This window comes from Cygnus atratus, chromosome 8 (assembly GCF_013377495.2).
Source record: "Cygnus atratus isolate AKBS03 ecotype Queensland, Australia chromosome 8, CAtr_DNAZoo_HiC_assembly, whole genome shotgun sequence".
In the NCBI taxonomy this organism is placed as follows: domain Eukaryota; kingdom Metazoa; phylum Chordata; class Aves; order Anseriformes; family Anatidae; genus Cygnus; species Cygnus atratus.
In genome coordinates, this window is record NC_066369.1 from 1,639,934 (window position 1) to 1,657,568 (window position 17,635).

Consider the following 17,635-nt stretch of genomic DNA (forward strand, 5'->3'; position numbering starts at 1 on the left):
TTTGTTTAATCTTATTTTTAAAAGACTTGAAAAAAAAAAGTAATACTGATTTATTCACATAGTGGGGAAAAAAAAAAAGAAATCACACTATTGGCTCTGTGGAAACGTGTATCACTGACATGTAGAGAATGACACACCCCTCCAGCAGTCATACAGCTGTCTGTTGCTTAACAATATGGCTTGTATGCAGCATTCTGTACCTTAAAAAAAAAAAATCATTCACGTGCACACAGTACTTGCTGCACTGATGGCAATGGCCCTGTAACTTCTATCATTAGAAGGTTTACCAGATTTTTTCTAAAGCATATTTCAGTGTCAGCTCCTTTTTTTCTTTTTCTCCTGAAAAAAAACACTAATGATTTTTAACAGGTATTTGCTTTGTAAATAAACTGGATCTGAAAATAACTTGTTACTGTAACAAGCATCACACACACAAGTAGTATGCCAACTTTAATTATGGAGTCTCTACGAAGTTCTCTGTGTTAAGACAACATTAACATGTGAGCATAATTTAAATAGTATTATTTAAATAGTTACAATGCAAACACATAAGCACAAATGAGACTACACTGAGGACTAAGGAGACACATTTACTTGTTTGTGTATGAGACTAAGTTTCTGCCCAGATCCCATCTTTAGTCATGAGTGCTAAAAGTAGAATAACAAAGGCACTAAACCTTAACTAATAAAGCAGTTGTGCTGGATCTGATACGTGCCATCTCTGCCCAGCACAGCTGATATTCAGCTACTCTATGCAAAGTAGCAGTGGTTAATGAGGGACAGAGAAGACTTGCTGCTGCCAACAATTTGCATGCAGCCATAGAGCCAACTATTTTGTCCTTGATATACGCAAAATGTGTTTTACACCCCATGGGACAGAGGAGATGATTAAATCACCAAGTTCCTCAGCTGGAGAGCTGTAAATAAGCTGCTGGGTAAAATGCTCAAGACTTCAGCTTCACAGAATTACTGCTGCTTGGCACTTAGAAAGGTTCTCTTCAAAGGGCATTTTGGCCCTCATGGGGTACACGAGCAGGGTATATGCTGCATTCCTAGGCAGAGCATCTTATGTTGACAAAGTGTTGCTGCTACTCAGGTAGCAGAGGTGCTTAGCAACAGAGCATCCAAAAGCTCGGTGCAGTGACACCTAAGTTCACAATGTAGTTCTCTTGAGGTTTTTCACATGTGGTAAAGAATGCACCTTCCTGAAATTTAAGATAACCTGAATTTTAATTATTCTTTATTTTTAAAATACACCTCAATAGCAGCTGCAATGTCTCAACATTTCAGCATATATAGTGCCCAGGTGTGTCTTGAAGGGCACTCTGAAATATGAGAAGCAGTGGCTACATATGGAAAATTACCACCTGCATGATCTTGCCCAGGGACACACAGGAACTTTGACAGAGGCAGGATTTAGCACCTTACTACTTCTTTCCAATCATTTTAATCTGAGCCCCTATCTTTCTTTGCCTGTGATGTTCTGCTAAATTAATTCATGTACCGTCCGCTTTCTGCAAGATAAAGGAAGGGTCTAAGGAGACAACAGGGCTAAACTTGTCCATATGACTTGCTCTGGCCTTGTTCAGAGGGGTGAATTTTAGATTTAACTGTTTGCCTTCACAAGACAAAAATGCATGTGTTAAAAGAAATATTTATTGAATGGGAGGGAAAGGCTATCATAGCATGATTTCACATGAAAAAAATATTTTAATAGATGTTTATAACTGGCTATGCTGTGATGGCTGGTGCGGCAGAAAGACTTGTGCTTGGATATGACAGCTTTGGGAACATATGTGGTAGGAAGAACACTCCTGTAAAAGGGGCACCCCTTTCTGGACAGGACATGACTAATAAAAAGTAAGTACATCAGATAATGTTTAAATAAATCTAATGTTTGAGAAGTGAGCATAACTTCATACGATATACATCATCTAGTTGTCGATCATTTTCAAACATATATAAATACATGCTTAAATTTAAAGGCAAATAAGGTGTAAGAATTGTGCAAAATGGTGGGGGAAACTAAAAATTTAAGATGGAATTTGAAAAGGTACTACATCGTTATGCTTTATGCTGATTTTTTCTTAGATAGGGTCTTAAATAGGACTTCAGACAGACCAGTAGTCAATCTACACAGACAAGTATTTGAATTTATGGAAGTTTAAAAAAAGCTGAAGTTGCCAGTCATTCTGTTGACTGCTGTGCAAGAGAACACTTGTAGAGTGGCATCCACCTTGGAAGTTTCTGATCACATTTAAGAACCTAAAATGAAATGTAAAAATATAGCATATTCTCAAATTGCTTCTTAACTTTAGCCTTCAAACTCCATTTTTTTTCATTGTATGTGGAAAAAGTTTCATCTGCTTTGTAGCACTTTAAAAAGATGGAAAGAAGACTCAGAATTTAAACCTATGAAAACCATAAAGCTTGTTTTTTGAAACGAGGATCTTTTTGTCTTTCTAGGTATGTGTTCTTTCTGAATTCATGCAGCCTGGAAATGCAAAGCCTCAAAATCAGTTCAGTTTCCTTGTGCGTGTCTAGTTGTCCACAAGAGCAGCTCAACTCTTTGGAAGACCTCCAGAGTTTTGCAAGGAACAATGGTGTGCAACAGGGAATATGAGTATCTAATGTATCTGTAGAACAGTTGAGAAGCTTTCACTTTATTATTCTTCCGTTTGCTACGCTAGGGAGTCATTTCTTACCATTAATTTCCTGAGCAGTCCATGGCAACAGAAAATAAAACCTCGTCTCTGCTTTATTTCAGAGCCATAGTTTCTAGAATTGTTACAGCTCTCTTATGCAAATTTGAAAGCTGTTGATTCATTCCTGCACGATGCTGAGATTATCCAGCAGAAAACTGGCTGCTGAGAATGAACTAAATTGGTTTGTTGGGGATGCCTGTATGTGAACAGAGCTTACATGCTATTTGAGAAACTTGCCTAAATGGTTCTTTTAAATTTGGTTAAAACCATGGTGGAATTATTAATTCCAGATATACATAGGCACTGTTACCTTTTTTGACATCAGAGCCCCAAATTTGCTATTTTACCTAGATTTTTTCTTAAATTTTTCTGCTGTTCAAGATGAATATGATGGCAGAAGTAGCTATTGTGCAAAAGAGGCAGCTCCACTTTATTCATTTCCAACATGTAAGTAAAATAACCTGAGGCCTAACCCTTATTCCACAGTGTATGCATCAACCGCAGACCATACAGATACTAGTGGCTATTTTTATTGGAGGTCAGAATTCCATTCTTTTTGGTTTTGTTGAGTTTTTGTCAAGCGTTTCTATTTAAATTGACAACATTTGTTTTAATTTCATTTTGGGATATTTTGTCATCATTTGGTTATGTACAGAAAGCTGTAAGCACCTGTGATATTGTGTAAGTAATTTCAATGTAACTGAATAAAATGGCATGAAATTCCATCCACATGCTAAAACTGCTTGCATATGCATCTCAAGGGAGAGGGCAGTGTTGCATTTTGAATGGCTTGAATGCAACCAGCATTTCTCTCCTAGAAGCATTATATAATGGAGCAGAGTATTATTAGCAGAGTACCTGGCACTATTTAGGCAGAGTCCAGAAAGTATTAAGCTTCTGGATAGACATATATTCTGTTCTAAATTACGAGGGACCTGATTCTATTGTAGCTTGTGTCAATTTAGGTTTTTCTGTTGTCTAAAGGAGCAAGAGTTTAAAGCTGAAGTACTGTGCTATGGAACAAACAGTGTGCCTGCCCTCAGGGAAGATCTGTAAATGGTAGTTGAAGTTAAGTGTAGAAGACAAAAGATCCTGTAGAGGTTGCTGTAGATTTACCCATTAATTCTAATGGGTAACTAATTCTAATCTACATTCCTACAAGAATATCAGTGATGAATATGGCCTTCTAAGGGATTAAAGCAGAAGTGCAAACAAAGCTTAATGTATTTTTTTCCAAAATTGTAACTAATATTAAGCTACAATTTCTCCTATTTCTTAGGTTCTTGTCTTTGTGTTTACAACCTGAATGTTTCCAGCTACACACTAAATCCAAAGGCAGCTGAGTTGTGTCCCACACTACCAGTTCCACCAAGGTAAGAATTAATGGGTACTTTACAACACCCTTGAGTCCAAACAGCTTCTTAAGGGTTCTTAGTTCCTCGCATTTTGTAGCTGACATGATGCTTTACAATCCAAATTTTGTTGCTGTGTGTGCCTGTGAACACGCCTGTGTCCTGTCCCACAGAATGAACAAGGACTGTACCACCCTTTAGAGATGTTTTCTCTCCAGATCAGGGTCAGAGCACTCCGCATGAGGGGCAGCTTATCTCCTGCACAGACTTTTGCTCTCTCCCTCAATGCCAAGGAAAAGGAGCTGTGCTCTCGGACCTGGCTTGTTATCTTGAACCCAGAAATTTTCTGTCAGAATCATTTCACAGCCAACTGGCTTGAACCGCAGGTCTGTGGATGTCAGCATCTAACATTCTGCAGCATGTAAAAAGTACAGATGTCAGTTTAGTTGTATTGTTTAATTTGTTACAAATTAGTGAGTCAGAATCCTTAAACCCATGATTTTCAATTCTGCTGTCGTGAAGATACAGCAAAGAATTGGAATCTCCATGTCTGCAGAGCTAAGTCCTCTACTGCTCTGAACAAGAGCAAATAGAGGGGAAAAAAAAACACAGAAGAGAGTAGGAGACACATAAAAGCGTTATACAATGGATCAAAGGAAGACATGTAAACTGATGAAAAATATGGCATATTTTACTTATTTCTTTGACTTTTTAAGCCTTCCTTTATTTGGCAAGGAACTTACCATATACATCTCACAAAGTAACATTTCACAGTAGCAGCAAAGCTAGTCAGAGAAGCTTTAAAGTGCTGATGAACAGACCTCTCCTTTTTAGGTAGGGATGTCTCTTTGTTGTAGTGTGGCCTTGCCAAAATAGGATGATAAATAAATTCAATAAGCTGGCTCTGAGAGCCAGATAATTTTATATGTAAATATTAGGTGATGTTAATTGTACATTACAAACATTGTTTTGGAGCAGCTTTGAGAATACTTAAATATCCTCAAAATGATGCAAAATGTTCATGGTCTCTACATTCTCTACAACAACATAGTTTACAGCCATACTAGCAGGAGTTTGTGTTTTACATAAACACATGGGAGCAAAGCAGACAAAGCCAGATTAGAAACAGGATAGGAGCTACATGCTGATGGTGATTGAGATAGTAATTCTCCAGGTTGGTCTTGAATGGATGTTCTAGCACAGCAACACAGGCATGGTGCTGCCAAGAGTTTATGTTGCAGATGGAGCATAGAACTACTGTCTGGCCACTTGTAACAGACCACTCCCATGTCCAATGTCTTGTTGTGTCAGACTCTGTGTGTAAGGTTTTCTCCCAGGCAGGGAGGATAACTGGTAGGTTGCAGATTGTCTGGATGCTGCTGCAAAAGTGTATTGAGGCTGTTGGAAGGGCACTGCAGAGGGCTTGAAAGGGAGCAGTGGAATAGATTGCTGTGAGTTTGAAACTGTTTGTCCAGTAATGAAAACATTTTTCATCATCTTTTTTTTTTTTAACCTTCCAGTAAATCTTTTCCATTATTTAATCGGTGTGTTCCACAACATCCTGAATGCTATTCCAAATATGCATCTGTCTTAATAAGTATGGTTAATGAAATGGATGTTTTTCACCGAATTCTGAGTGGAATATTGGCAGGAAGAGATACTGTGATAGGACTGAGTGTCCTTGCACTAGGTAAGGTTACAAATAAAAAATGAGGTTATAAATAAAAAGTGAATAATATTCAATTAGAATGTGAGGTTTAAAATGTTTCTATGACCTTTATAGTTTTTTATTTAAAAGTACTGACCTTTTTTACATTTTCTGGGCAGAGTTGTTTTCAAGGAAGAGTTCTTGTTTCTTATCAGGAGGCATAGACAGGTGAAATTCAGTGCTAGCAAATAGCAGATTCTGTGTTCCTAGATATGATCATATACCTTTTTTCATGGGACTAAGAAATTGTTGATAAAAAGAATAATAGCATTAGCTTTAACATTTTGATTTTAACTTTAATCTTTATACAAAATATTACTGAATAGCCAATTATTCCCAAAGTGAAATATTTCAGTTATAAACTCTTTACTAGAAAGTTGTAGATAATTGTTTTAAATGTTAAAAAGGTCACCAACTTCAGTACATGCTGTTGCTTTTGAGACCACCCTTTAAAAGTAAAAGCCCAAATTCTACAAGAACCTTAAACTTAACTATAACATAAATAAGAGTTAAGTTAAATGGTTGGTAACACTAATAATAAACTTTGTGTATTTTTCAGCTTTCTGTTTTATAGTGGTTTTAACCTTCAGATTCATTTGGACACTTCTGGTCCATACTTTGATTGCGCTGGTTGTATTTGGGTTGTTATGTAAGTATATTTACCTTTTAGTGTATGGGTAGTTAAAGCACTCATCTCACTAAACTGAAGGAGAGACAGCTGAACAAACAGCTGTCCCTTTTCTCCATGGCCCTCCTCGGTAACCTTAAGCTTACCCCAGACATTTTCAAACTGAGTCCTGCTTGCCTTGGGGTGCCAACATCTGGTTGTGCTGTTCCAGCTGCTGGGGTGATGATAAGGTTTAGTTATTTATAGATGCCTGGAAATGACATTTCTTTTGGCAGATGAGTGCATTTACGAAAATGCTGCTATTTCACAGAAAGTTTAGTGAAATTTTATATTGCCTGCTTTGGAAAGGGAGAACTGTAGGAATGTGTCCAGCTAATGCTTGTCATTCCATAACAGTTAGCTTCTTATTTCCTCAATAAAATTATATGGCTGAGTTTTAGCCTAGCTCCTTCTTCTGGGTTTGTACCTCAGACTAACAGACCATGATGTGAATTTTCTTTGTGATCACGGATACTGTACCTCTCGTACATGACAGCTCCTGAGCAGAGCTGGGTGTAGGCAGAAGGGTGAGGGGATCAGGAGGGAGGTGGGAGGCTGCATGCTGCAGCCCGGGGAGCACTGCCCACCTTCACACTGCTTGTTTGCTGCAGTTGTCTCAGGTGTCCTCTGGTGGCTCTACTATGACTACAGAAATGATCCCAGCACTGAACTGGAAACAGAAAAGGAGAACGTAAAATTTCTACTTGGATACGCTATCTTCTCTACAATAATTACAGTAAGTAGTAGTTTACAGTAGGCAGTGATGGAGGCTGTAACTAAAAAATTTGAACTACAGGGGTTCTGCAGCAATAAGAATAATTCCTCATCCATTTCAAATTTGAAAAGGAGAATCAATGATGAGATCTGCTTACAGTCATTTAAACAGTTTTATATCTTCACTGTGAATTTCATTTTTCATCACAGGGCTGTGTCACACTTGTATAAGCAGCATTAGCACCAGTTTTGTAGAAATGCAGGAGTTACATTCCATCCCCATTCTTCTGTGCATCAGCTAGTTGTAGAACCATGGCGAGTGAACAGAGAGGAGATCTGTGCATTCAGCCTGCCGTGTCAGAAGTAGAGAGGGGTGGCTCTTTTAGACAATGAAAGGGGTAGGTGAAGCACGGGCAGCAGTGTGTAGGCCTCAAGTTACAGGGTTAAATTCTGCTTTTCTCTCACTGACCTTGTTTTCCAACAGAAAACCTGACTCTGGCCTTCAACTTTTAAAGACATTTTTTTCACTCTGATGTTGCAGTGTTAGAGGAGTCATTGTTCAATACAAGTGTACAATTTGTAGTTGATGAGACATTTGTCAAAATGTTTGTATTTCTGTTTTCTTAAAGCAGATCCATATACTAGGATTCACTGGATATGAACAGCCTATGAGTTTATAGTGAAAATATAAATGTTACAGATCAGATTTTTTTCATATCCTCTGTAAGTTATGAACTTACCTTTTAACTTCTGTCGATAATAAAAGAGTAAGAGAAGGTCTATTTGTATGCAGCTGACTTTCATTCATAGGACAGTGGGAACGTCTGCTGCAGATTGCTCTTCTCTCATGGCTGGTGGCATCTCTGTTGAACAGGCAAGAAAACTGGTGAACCAACTGCCACTCGTTGCATTTATTATTTTATGAATTCCAGCCTGTCTTTTAAATGTTGTTCATAGTTCCTTGTCAAATACAAAAAACTTGTGAGGTGTGGTGTTTACACCTTGTTGTTGTTTTTTGAATTTGTTTTTGTACTTTGGGAAAACTGAATTATTTAAATAGAGGTTTCATCTTATGTCTGCTTTGCCTCAGTGTATACAGAGCTCTTAAATCAATTTAGTTTTGCTACTGTTACTTTCTGCAGAAAAGGACTGGACCTCCTACCATTGTGAATGGTGGCAAGCTGACTTGAGTAGGAAGGAAGTTTACATGTTCATGACATACAGAATATCTGAAAGTGTAGCACAAAACATACATTTATGTTTGTTGCTGTAAAGCAAAACAGACTGTTTCCATTGGGTGAACTGCAGTTTTTTGAGTCTTACTTTTTTTAAAGCAGCAATAGTAACACTTAATAGATTTAATTTCATGAAACTAAAGATTTTAATTCACAGGCTCCTTGATAATATAGGCAGTGTCTTAGAAAGCATTTCCAGTGCACAGTGTTTGTGGAATGTAAATTTCACATATGACAACTTCTCCTACTTCTCTTAAGAAAAGAAAAAAAACAACTATTTTTTGTTTTCTTTTTTTGTAACAGATTGTTCTGCTTTCCCTTATACTTGTGCTAAGAAAGAAGCTTCAGTTCACTGTACAACTCTTTCAGATTGTTGGTAAAATAATAAGCAGAATCCCTTTCCTCCTTTTCCAACCACTTTGGACCTTTCTGATTCTGATTGTCTTCTGGATATTCTGGGTTGCTGTACTACTAAGCTTAGGAACTGCAGGTAAGTATATGCTTTCCATGTTTTTGATGAATGTTATCTGCTTTCTAAGTTCAGTTCTTAAATATGTGACCTTCTGCTGTTAGTATGCAAAATATGGGCTAGCAATGTTATTTAGGCGTTTTACTCTTTTTTTTTTTTTTTTTTAAACTCTTGCTACAGTCTTTGACATTGCTGTATTTCTGTGTGTCATCACCACAGGAGAAAGGTTTTTTGCTCCTAGATGTGGGCTTTAGGTTTGTTCTTTCTCAGTTACTTAATTTATGATTAGATTGTGGTAGATATGTATATGCTTTATGTATTTAAATGAGGAAAGTAACATTCTCATTTCATAACTGCATTAAAAGTTGTCTTCTCTCTCCTGTTAATCTCCTCTGACTATAAACAATGCCCACTTGTCGTGGAGGCAGCACATTGTTTTAGAGCAGTACTTTATTGACAACTGCTGTAATTATCTGGGTTGGTACAATAGTATTTGGATCGATCCAGAGGCTCTTGCAATTGTAGAGGAGGTGCTCTGTAGAGAAAGTCAATCATACTGTGAAAGATCTGTAAGAAGAACAGATTATGAGTATGGAAATGGTATTACTGAGGGACATTCCGCTATAAGATTTGTCACTGACTGAACCATATCTAACTTGGGTGCTGTCCCTTGGCACAGCATCATTGTCTGAGGGAGGGGAAGGTTTTCCTTTTGTGAAACATCACCTGAAGGAAGGATGCTAAGCTGGTTGTGTGTAGCTCTGGGAATACCTCTTCATGCAGATATCAGCTTTTGTCCATGGGAATCATTATGATTTGAGTGTTGGGTTTTTTTGTTTGTTTTTCATTTTGAATTTCTACAGTGACTGCTAGGAGTCAGATGTTGTCCTGTGGGTTGGAGTTCATACAGAATTGATGCAGGCAGAGACAGCTGTTTGTCATGGAAGCTTTCATTATTCTTGTGTGTTTTGTTGTTGTTTGTTTGTTTGTTTGTTTTGTTTTCCTGAATCTTTGCAGTCCTTTGTGTGTGGAGAAGCAAATGCAGCCAAGCTCTTTTAACGCTTATGTTTTATTTTGTCATATGCTTTCACCACTTCTTGAGACTGTGGCTGTAGTAACTCCTCTGCACAGGCTTGCAGATCCCTTCAAGGTCAGAAAAGCCTTTAACTTTTCTGTAGCTGAGCCCATTTGCCAAAACTGGCAGTATTCCTCACCTCTGTGGGTCAGGCACCTCACTCCTCTCCCATGACAACTGCTTCCATCTCAGTCTGACCCTGTTAAATCTGGCAATGTACAAAACCCACTTCACCTGCAACATGAGACACCATCTGTCTGAGTCTATACTGGTATCGTGCATCAGTCAGCCACTGCTTAGGCTAGACCAGGATCTGTTTCCCTCCATTTTTCCTTGGAGAGTTATGCAGGTTTGCAAGGATCTCTCTGTTTCAGCTACCATTTTCCCAGTAGCTCATGTCCATCAGAAATTGCTGCTTGAAGCACTGTCTGCCTGATGACCTGCTTCTACAAAACAGTCTGACCTAGCAAGGCCAGATGTCCAGCCTGCAGTCTCTTTGTGAGTGGTTCCTACCTGACTAAATAGTCAGACAGATTCACTTTGCTTTAAGGGTCATGGATATTTCTTTTCCACGCTCCTCTGAGTTGGGTTTTCCCGTTACAGAGACAGTATCGTGTGCTAGACATACCTTTTTAGCTTTTCTGTAGTCTTCATCCCATTTTTGCACGTATCAGCTAGGTGGCAGTAATTTTCAAACTGTCCTTGTGGGGGTACCTTTTCACTGGTTCAGACAAGTCCTTTATAGAAAGGAGCATCTCCTGGGCTGTCAACCAACTGTTCATTTCATGCACCTGCTTGGATCAGAAGCAATTTAAAACAGACATTAACTATAGTAAAAATAGCAGCAGGTAAATAAAAAGAATGATAACACACAGATTTGCTAAATATATAATTAACAAGAACTATTAGAAAAAATACTACATTCTTGATTTTTATCTGAGCTGACACATTACCCACAAGAATATTCATTGGTACTCTTTAATAAGCACATGTAGGGATGTGAAGCTTGCCCTTGTTAAATCTAAATTTAGAAAATGCCAGCTGAGTCTGTCATATTGAAAAGCTTTTGGAAATGCAGAAATCATTAAAAGAGTAGAAATATTTTAGCTTATATGACAGAAACAGCTTGATGATAAGTGCCGGATGGGGAATTAGTCAGATACTTCCTGGAGGCTTTTACAGATTTGCAGGAAAATAGTGAGTTGCACATTACATCTGAAAGCAAATTCCACATGTATTCACAGGGAAATAAAAAACAGTGAAAACTGCCTTTGAGAGACTTTTTATGATTTTTCCATGTTGTGCCATTTTCCCGTATTGGTTATGTTCTTTGTTTTCTGCTAGACATTTCCATTCAGCTTTTTTTTTCCTGCCATATTGGAGAACAGAATTCAAATAGCTTGTGACCTGCTCTGACATTCATAGTGCAGCAGACGTCTCTTGGCTCAGAGGTATTTTACTTTTTGTTTTTTTCCCTAGCATAATAGGAATGCTAGTGCTCCAAGATACAAATGGCAGTATGGAAGGCAGCATAATCTTGCTGCATAGTAGAGCAATGTTGAAATTTCTAGCATGCTCTCAGTTTTGAAAGAATTGATTTCTTGCAGATATAGCATAAGAATGGAAGGTCATTTCCAGGCACTTAACTATCAATATATTGCTCATGTAGGGAGTCTAGTAAAACGTGTTTTAACTGAGATCTGCCAGGATATTTTTAGTGTAGGTGTCAATCCCTGTATGAGTTTTCTGCTAATAGATAGCATGTTAATACTTAGAAGGGAATGTGTATCTGATAAAGGATCTGTACCAATTCTAAGTTACAGCCTAAGTGTGAATGCAGGTAGGAAAATGCACGCTACGAGTTTCATTAATTTACCTGATTAAAATTTGAATCCATTGGTTTTATCATTTGTTTGCAAGTATGCTTTTTATTACAATGTCTATGTTAAATGGCGGCTGTTGTTACCCAACAGATGTAAACCGAGTTTTTGGCAAAGTCCAGGGGCTTAGGTGTTTATATGTAAATAACATGTAAATGACCTGCAGCAGCCTCAGTGCCCACTAGGGGCCGATAAAGTAATGTAGGAAAGGTTTATTTCTGAATCTGCTCAGTTGTTTACAGCTGCTCTGATTACAGAACAACTCCTCCTGAGAGGAGCTCGAAGGCAACAAAGGCAGTTTTAGCCTTTTAATGATCTGGGGAGGTAATAAAGGATTGTTTTTATCTGGCTCACAGATCAAGGGGTTTGATGAGGTGAGAGAGAAGGTCAGTGTCAGCAAGAAGTATGTATGACAGTTGTTCCAGTCCTGTTCCAGACCCAGTAAACCACAGCTTAGATTTCTTTTGTAGTTCAAAACGAGGATAATGATCTCTAGGCTAGATTTGATATTGAGAAAATTCCTATAAATTTTATTTCAAATTTTCAACCCAAATATGAGTCCTCAAAATGCTGACTGTTAAAGCAGATCACAGTAAGGTAGCTGGTTGCTTTGGTTTTTTAGAACGGCTAGAACGTAAGCATCCCATAAATATATATATATATATGTATACTGTACTGTTTGGCTAATAATACATTGGCAGACCAGCTTTGTATTTTATACTTGTTTTCTTTAATCACCCTGTAGATGGAAGACATTTCTTTTGTTTTTTGAATTCTGGGGACTTTTTGCAACAGCTCACAGATCTTTTCTGAAGATCTCCCAGGATATGCTCTCTTCGAACAATTTGTTTTCTCTGTTGACAAATAGCTGCCTAGCCAGCATTCACTACATAAAATATAGGTAGTTTTGTCTTGTTTATGATACTTTGACTTTTTTTTCTCACGCATGTATTTTCTGGATCTATATCTTAAATGGAAATATATTAAGAAAGCTGAGAAACTGAAATTTTTATAAAGACATGACTCTTTTGTATAATACAAAGAGATGGGCAAATGAAATTGACTTGCTACTGTGCTGCACCTGTTCTTAACATTTTTCTTGGATCTTCGCTAGTCATATAATATTTATAGCGTTTTTGCATCTTACAGCTCTGGAGCACTGGATTCTCGCTTGAGCTGTGATGCACCTGATCTTTATGTGACCACACAGGCACCTTATTTACATCCTCTCCAAAAGTTAGTGTTACTCTGAGAAGAGACTAACTTCTTGGGAGCTGTAGAAACCTATAGATGCCCTTGGAAAGGTACTTATGCACATGACTGGCTTGAAAACCGTTGATAATCCTATAAAATCAGTGGGAATAGTTATGCGTTTTAAGGTAGGCACCTGCTTAAGTACCTCAGTAATTCAGAGTCTGTAAGAGCAGCAGAGAGCGAGTGAATTCCAGACCTAGAAATCTAGGAGGAATGCCAGACTCCACAAGACTTGAGACAGCGCAAACAGTGGCACCAGTTAGAACCATTAGCCGGTTAGGAATGGAATTCAGCTGTGCTTTGGAAAAGCTGATGTGTCTTAGGGTTGTTGAGTCTTATTGTTTGCAAATTCGTGTGGTGTTTCATTGCAGAACTTAAGTGGCTGTCTGGCAGAGCAAAACATGTCTTTCAGCTTTCTAGCATGCGGGAGCTGTGAAGTCCAGGTGGCATTAATACTGTGTACGTAATGCAGGATGAGAAGGCAGCATGAGATTTTCCTGTAGTGAAGGTGCATCCTACAGGCAAGAGCAATAGAACTGCTATATAAAGTTGTTCAGTAGCTAAACCAACAATAAAAACCTATTGCTTGCGGGGTCCTTGACATTCCAATTACAGTTGGCTAGCTTTGCTGTAAATACCACTACATGGAAAAAATAAATAAATAAAATTACACAATAAATTCTGTTGGAGGACGCATGAAGATTCAGTGCATGCTGCCAGAACCTTTCCTCACTTAGCAGTGGGAAGTGCACATTGTATTTTCATTTTAACAGGAACTGATAAACAGGCTCTTGGTATTTTCTGGGCAGTGGTTCTTTGTTCTGATAATGAAATTGCTGAACTAGACTTCCCAGGAATTTTCATCCCTTTAAAACAGCCTGCTGCTTCGGGCATCAGCAAAAACTTGCAGCAGCTGCTGCTGACCAAGAACATCTAACCCAAGTCTTAGAGTACCAGAGTGTAGCTGGTGATGCTGCCTTTGCACGCTGCCTTTCCTGTCGTTGCACTGCTGGGCTGGTTGGTACAACGGCGCGGCATGGCACCGCGCTGCAGTCAGTGCACAGCCAGGTGGAGGAACTGTTCCGAATCCTGCCGCAAACACTTGTGATTGTTTGCATTGTTAACAGCACTGCTTTGAAGTATTTGCAGCAGATAAACATTTGTACTGATCAGAGGTTTTCAGATTTGGTGATTCAGCTGGAGGACTCTAGTTCTGTAAGCTCTTTACTACTGACTTGTTAGCCTTACCGCTAGGAGTGTATATATAGTACACCAGAAGGATTCATTTTCAGCAGACTCTGCTGTGAGTATGTAGTTGGAGGAAAAATGTTCTGCTGACAAATTAAAAATGTGTTTCAAGGCTTTGTTGAGAAAGTTACGAGAAATTACGAGTTGAGAAAGTTGAGAAATAGCTTACGTGAACAGTAAGATCAAAGTGGAGTGATGAGGAAAAAGGCATATACTTTTCTCATAAGCCTATCTAAGGTAGCATTAAAGCTTATCCGTGCTGCTAGGACTGACATGAAAAACAGCATTGCATGGAGTTCTGTTGACAACATTGTATATGCACAGTAGGCCCAGCAGACAGGGTATCAGTCAGGCACAGATATTTACATTGGTAAACAGATTTCTGTGAGGTAACAACCTGTGCAGCAGGGTACAGTGCTGTACACACAGCCGTGTGTAAGGCTGGCCAGGAAACAAAACCATTGCTGTTGTTACTGCAGGTGGTTATTTCAGTAGGCTGGAAAAAAGCAAAAGGAATTAGTTTACAAAGCAGATATTTTCCAATCCTCATGACAAAGCTAGAGAAGCAAAACCAGAAATGTGCCTTTTTTTGAAAAAGAAATGTTCAAGTAGATTGTATGCTGGAAAACATGATTAATGCTGCTACCAAACGGCATAATGTCTCTAGAATGCTAGAAATATATATATATATATATATATATAATGCTAGAAATGGGGAGGTAGGAGACCTTGCATTTTATTGACCTATCATTTGCCCAAATTCCTCAGAAAAGGCTATAGGCTATGGTTAATGAGCATATTTGGGGGGAATTAGTTGGGTGTGCTGCTGGAAACTGGCAGTCTAGAGCCCCTGGAAGAAGCAAGGGCGATGAACCCCCCACTTAGATTCAGAACAAGAAGGGAAGATATAGCACATAGCTTGTTTTAATGTGCCAAAGTAGATGAATCTATTCTCAAAAAATCTAAAAAGGATAAATAACTTTTGTATCCGAACTTAAAAACAAGGAGCCAGGGAATGGGGAAGAATGGCTGAGAGTTTGTGATAAGGGATCTGAGGTAAGAGTAATAGCTTTTTCACAACAGCAAGCATCTTGCATTTCACAGACTTAAAATGCATTTGAATATAATGGAAGCAGCAATATTTCTGGGAATGATCAGCCTTACAGCACTGCAAAGAGTTTAGCTGTTCAGTTAAAATTCATAACCTTTCAGAAAACAAAATAGTTAAAAAATATGTCTGTGTTTGCACTTCGGCGAAGGTTGCCTTGCTGAACAAGCCTGATACCTACAGTACCTACAAACACCTCCTTGAGGGCCAGCTGTGTTGTGTTGATGGATGCGAGTCTTGATTACAAGAGTGCTGAGAACAAGATTGGCTCACCTGTGGGAAGAATGCTTAGTTTGTAGGCTATAAATCTATTCATAGACTTGTTCTTTTTTCCATGGCTTTCAATAGCAAATAGTTCTTCTCTGAGCATCTAAGAGGGATGAGTTTCTTATAGTGCTAATGTTGTAGGAGTAAAATAATTTGATTTTTTAAATACAGACACATATTTAAGCTAACCACATAGTAATGATTATGCACCTGTGTAGTGATTTTTGGTCCTTTCAAAGCACTTTAAAATAATTTTGCTGTGCTGCTGTGGGGTGGATTAGTATTTTTCATAATTTACAGGCAAATGGACTTGGGTTGTGAAGGCTTGTAAAGCTTGTCTAAACCTGATGGCTGAAAACAAATCTTTATTGTTTCTACTTCTAGCTATTCTTGAGTATGAACTCTGTTGTTGTAGAAAATAGGACAGAATTAAGTGAACCACTTCATAGCTTACTATCTGTGGTATTTTTGAACTTGCAGATGGTGCACATTAGTGCTGGCATTAGAATGCTGCTCCAGCAGTAAAAGACAATTCTATCTCTTCTTTCAAGCAGTTGGAGTAAGAAACCACTCACCTCCAGAGATCATTTTATTCTGTGATCGTGTATATCTTGAAGGTTAATGGAGTAAAGGCTTGGTAAAATAAAAAGAAAAAAAGCAAAATCAAAACATTAAAAAAACAACCACAGGTTATGGACCTAGAGACCTTTCACTAGGAATGAATGTTCTGATACAGTTATTCCATGACTAGACTTGAAAGTGAAGTGTCATAAATTGGATTATATAGGGAAAGGTCTGATTGCTAAGTTGCCTGAGTTATTCCTACCTTCTGTGAAAAGCTATCTTTTGAGTATGGAATGAATTCTTTGTTATTAATGGAAGTGGAAACAATTTTATTTAGCTTGAATAAGTGTATTTTTCAATGTTCCTCAATGTAGTCACTCTGGAGCGCTTACTACCATACAGATGTCTGCATTATTATTGGAACTGGGTTTGGAGAGGCTTTCCTTATATGCCTGTATTTTGCACAAAGATTGCAAAGTATAGAGAATGCAAACTGAGTTGCCATTGTTCTAATTAGTAATAGTCATAAAAGTAGTAATTTTGTTTTGTTGCAATGTTATACATCCTTAATATTTCTATGCACTTTTTCTCTTTTGCTCCTTATAGAGAAAATCTAAAACATTTCATAACTATGAGTTTTTTCAAATTTGAATGAAGAAAACAAAGATTTTTTTTAGGATGCTTCTGAAGCATTTGATTACTAAAATATTGAGTAATGTTTTCGTAGAAATCTTTACTGATTTATATTTCTCCTCTTGACTTTATTGGCAGCTCTGCTTTAGACCAAATTTAAACCCAAGCTTTTACTTTTTGCAAGATTTTATTTTTCAAAATTCTATTTCAATTACAAAATTTTGGCTCTGTGGTTTTGTTGGAGTGGGTAGAAATAAATAGCACTTGAACTTATTTTTTTATAATTTCATTGAACAAATGTTAAGAAAAAGGATACATACATACATACTTGTTCTTCTCTAATGAATTATATTAATATGGTGATATAATCCCAATCCCAGGTACTGCACAGACCACTTCAGAAGGACAAGTAGAATACAGAGCTCTGTCTGGAATTTGCCACATGGCATGGTACCATTTTGTTGGCCTTATCTGGACTAGTGAATTCATTCTTGCCTGTCAGCAAATGACAATTGCTGGGGCAGTGGTTACTTGCTACTTCAACAGGTGAGTGCTGAATTGTCCCCTTATAGTTCTGTGGATTTACCAGCATTTACTTTCAGTCTCTTTCTACGTAAGGTAGTCTCAAAGGAACTGCAGTTTATGCCAATATTTTGGAATCCAGTTTAATATAAAATAGTGTTGCTTGTTGCAAGATCTTGATTTTACAGTGTGAGTGATCTTAATATGACTCACCCCTACCACTTGAGTTATTGG

The 17,635-nt window shown here is 37.9% G+C and overlaps 1 protein-coding gene across 10 annotated transcripts in view; it reads left to right on the forward strand.

Moving 5' to 3' along the window:
- Positions 1 to 17,635, forward strand: part of SLC44A3 (solute carrier family 44 member 3) — a 104,880-nt gene that overhangs the window by 64,802 nt on the left and 22,443 nt on the right. For all 10 annotated transcript variants that reach the window (XM_035537411.2, XM_035537412.2, XM_035537414.2 and 7 more), the window contains 8 exons: positions 1,718 to 1,860; positions 2,467 to 2,603; positions 3,985 to 4,078; positions 5,578 to 5,747; positions 6,325 to 6,414; positions 7,044 to 7,168; positions 8,685 to 8,871; positions 17,260 to 17,425. In XM_035537411.2, coding sequence (XP_035393304.1) covers positions 1,718 to 1,860; positions 2,467 to 2,603; positions 3,985 to 4,078; positions 5,578 to 5,747; positions 6,325 to 6,414; positions 7,044 to 7,168; positions 8,685 to 8,871; positions 17,260 to 17,425 — 1,112 coding nt within the window. The remainder of the gene's footprint in view (positions 1 to 1,717; positions 1,861 to 2,466; positions 2,604 to 3,984; positions 4,079 to 5,577; positions 5,748 to 6,324; positions 6,415 to 7,043; positions 7,169 to 8,684; positions 8,872 to 17,259; positions 17,426 to 17,635) is intronic.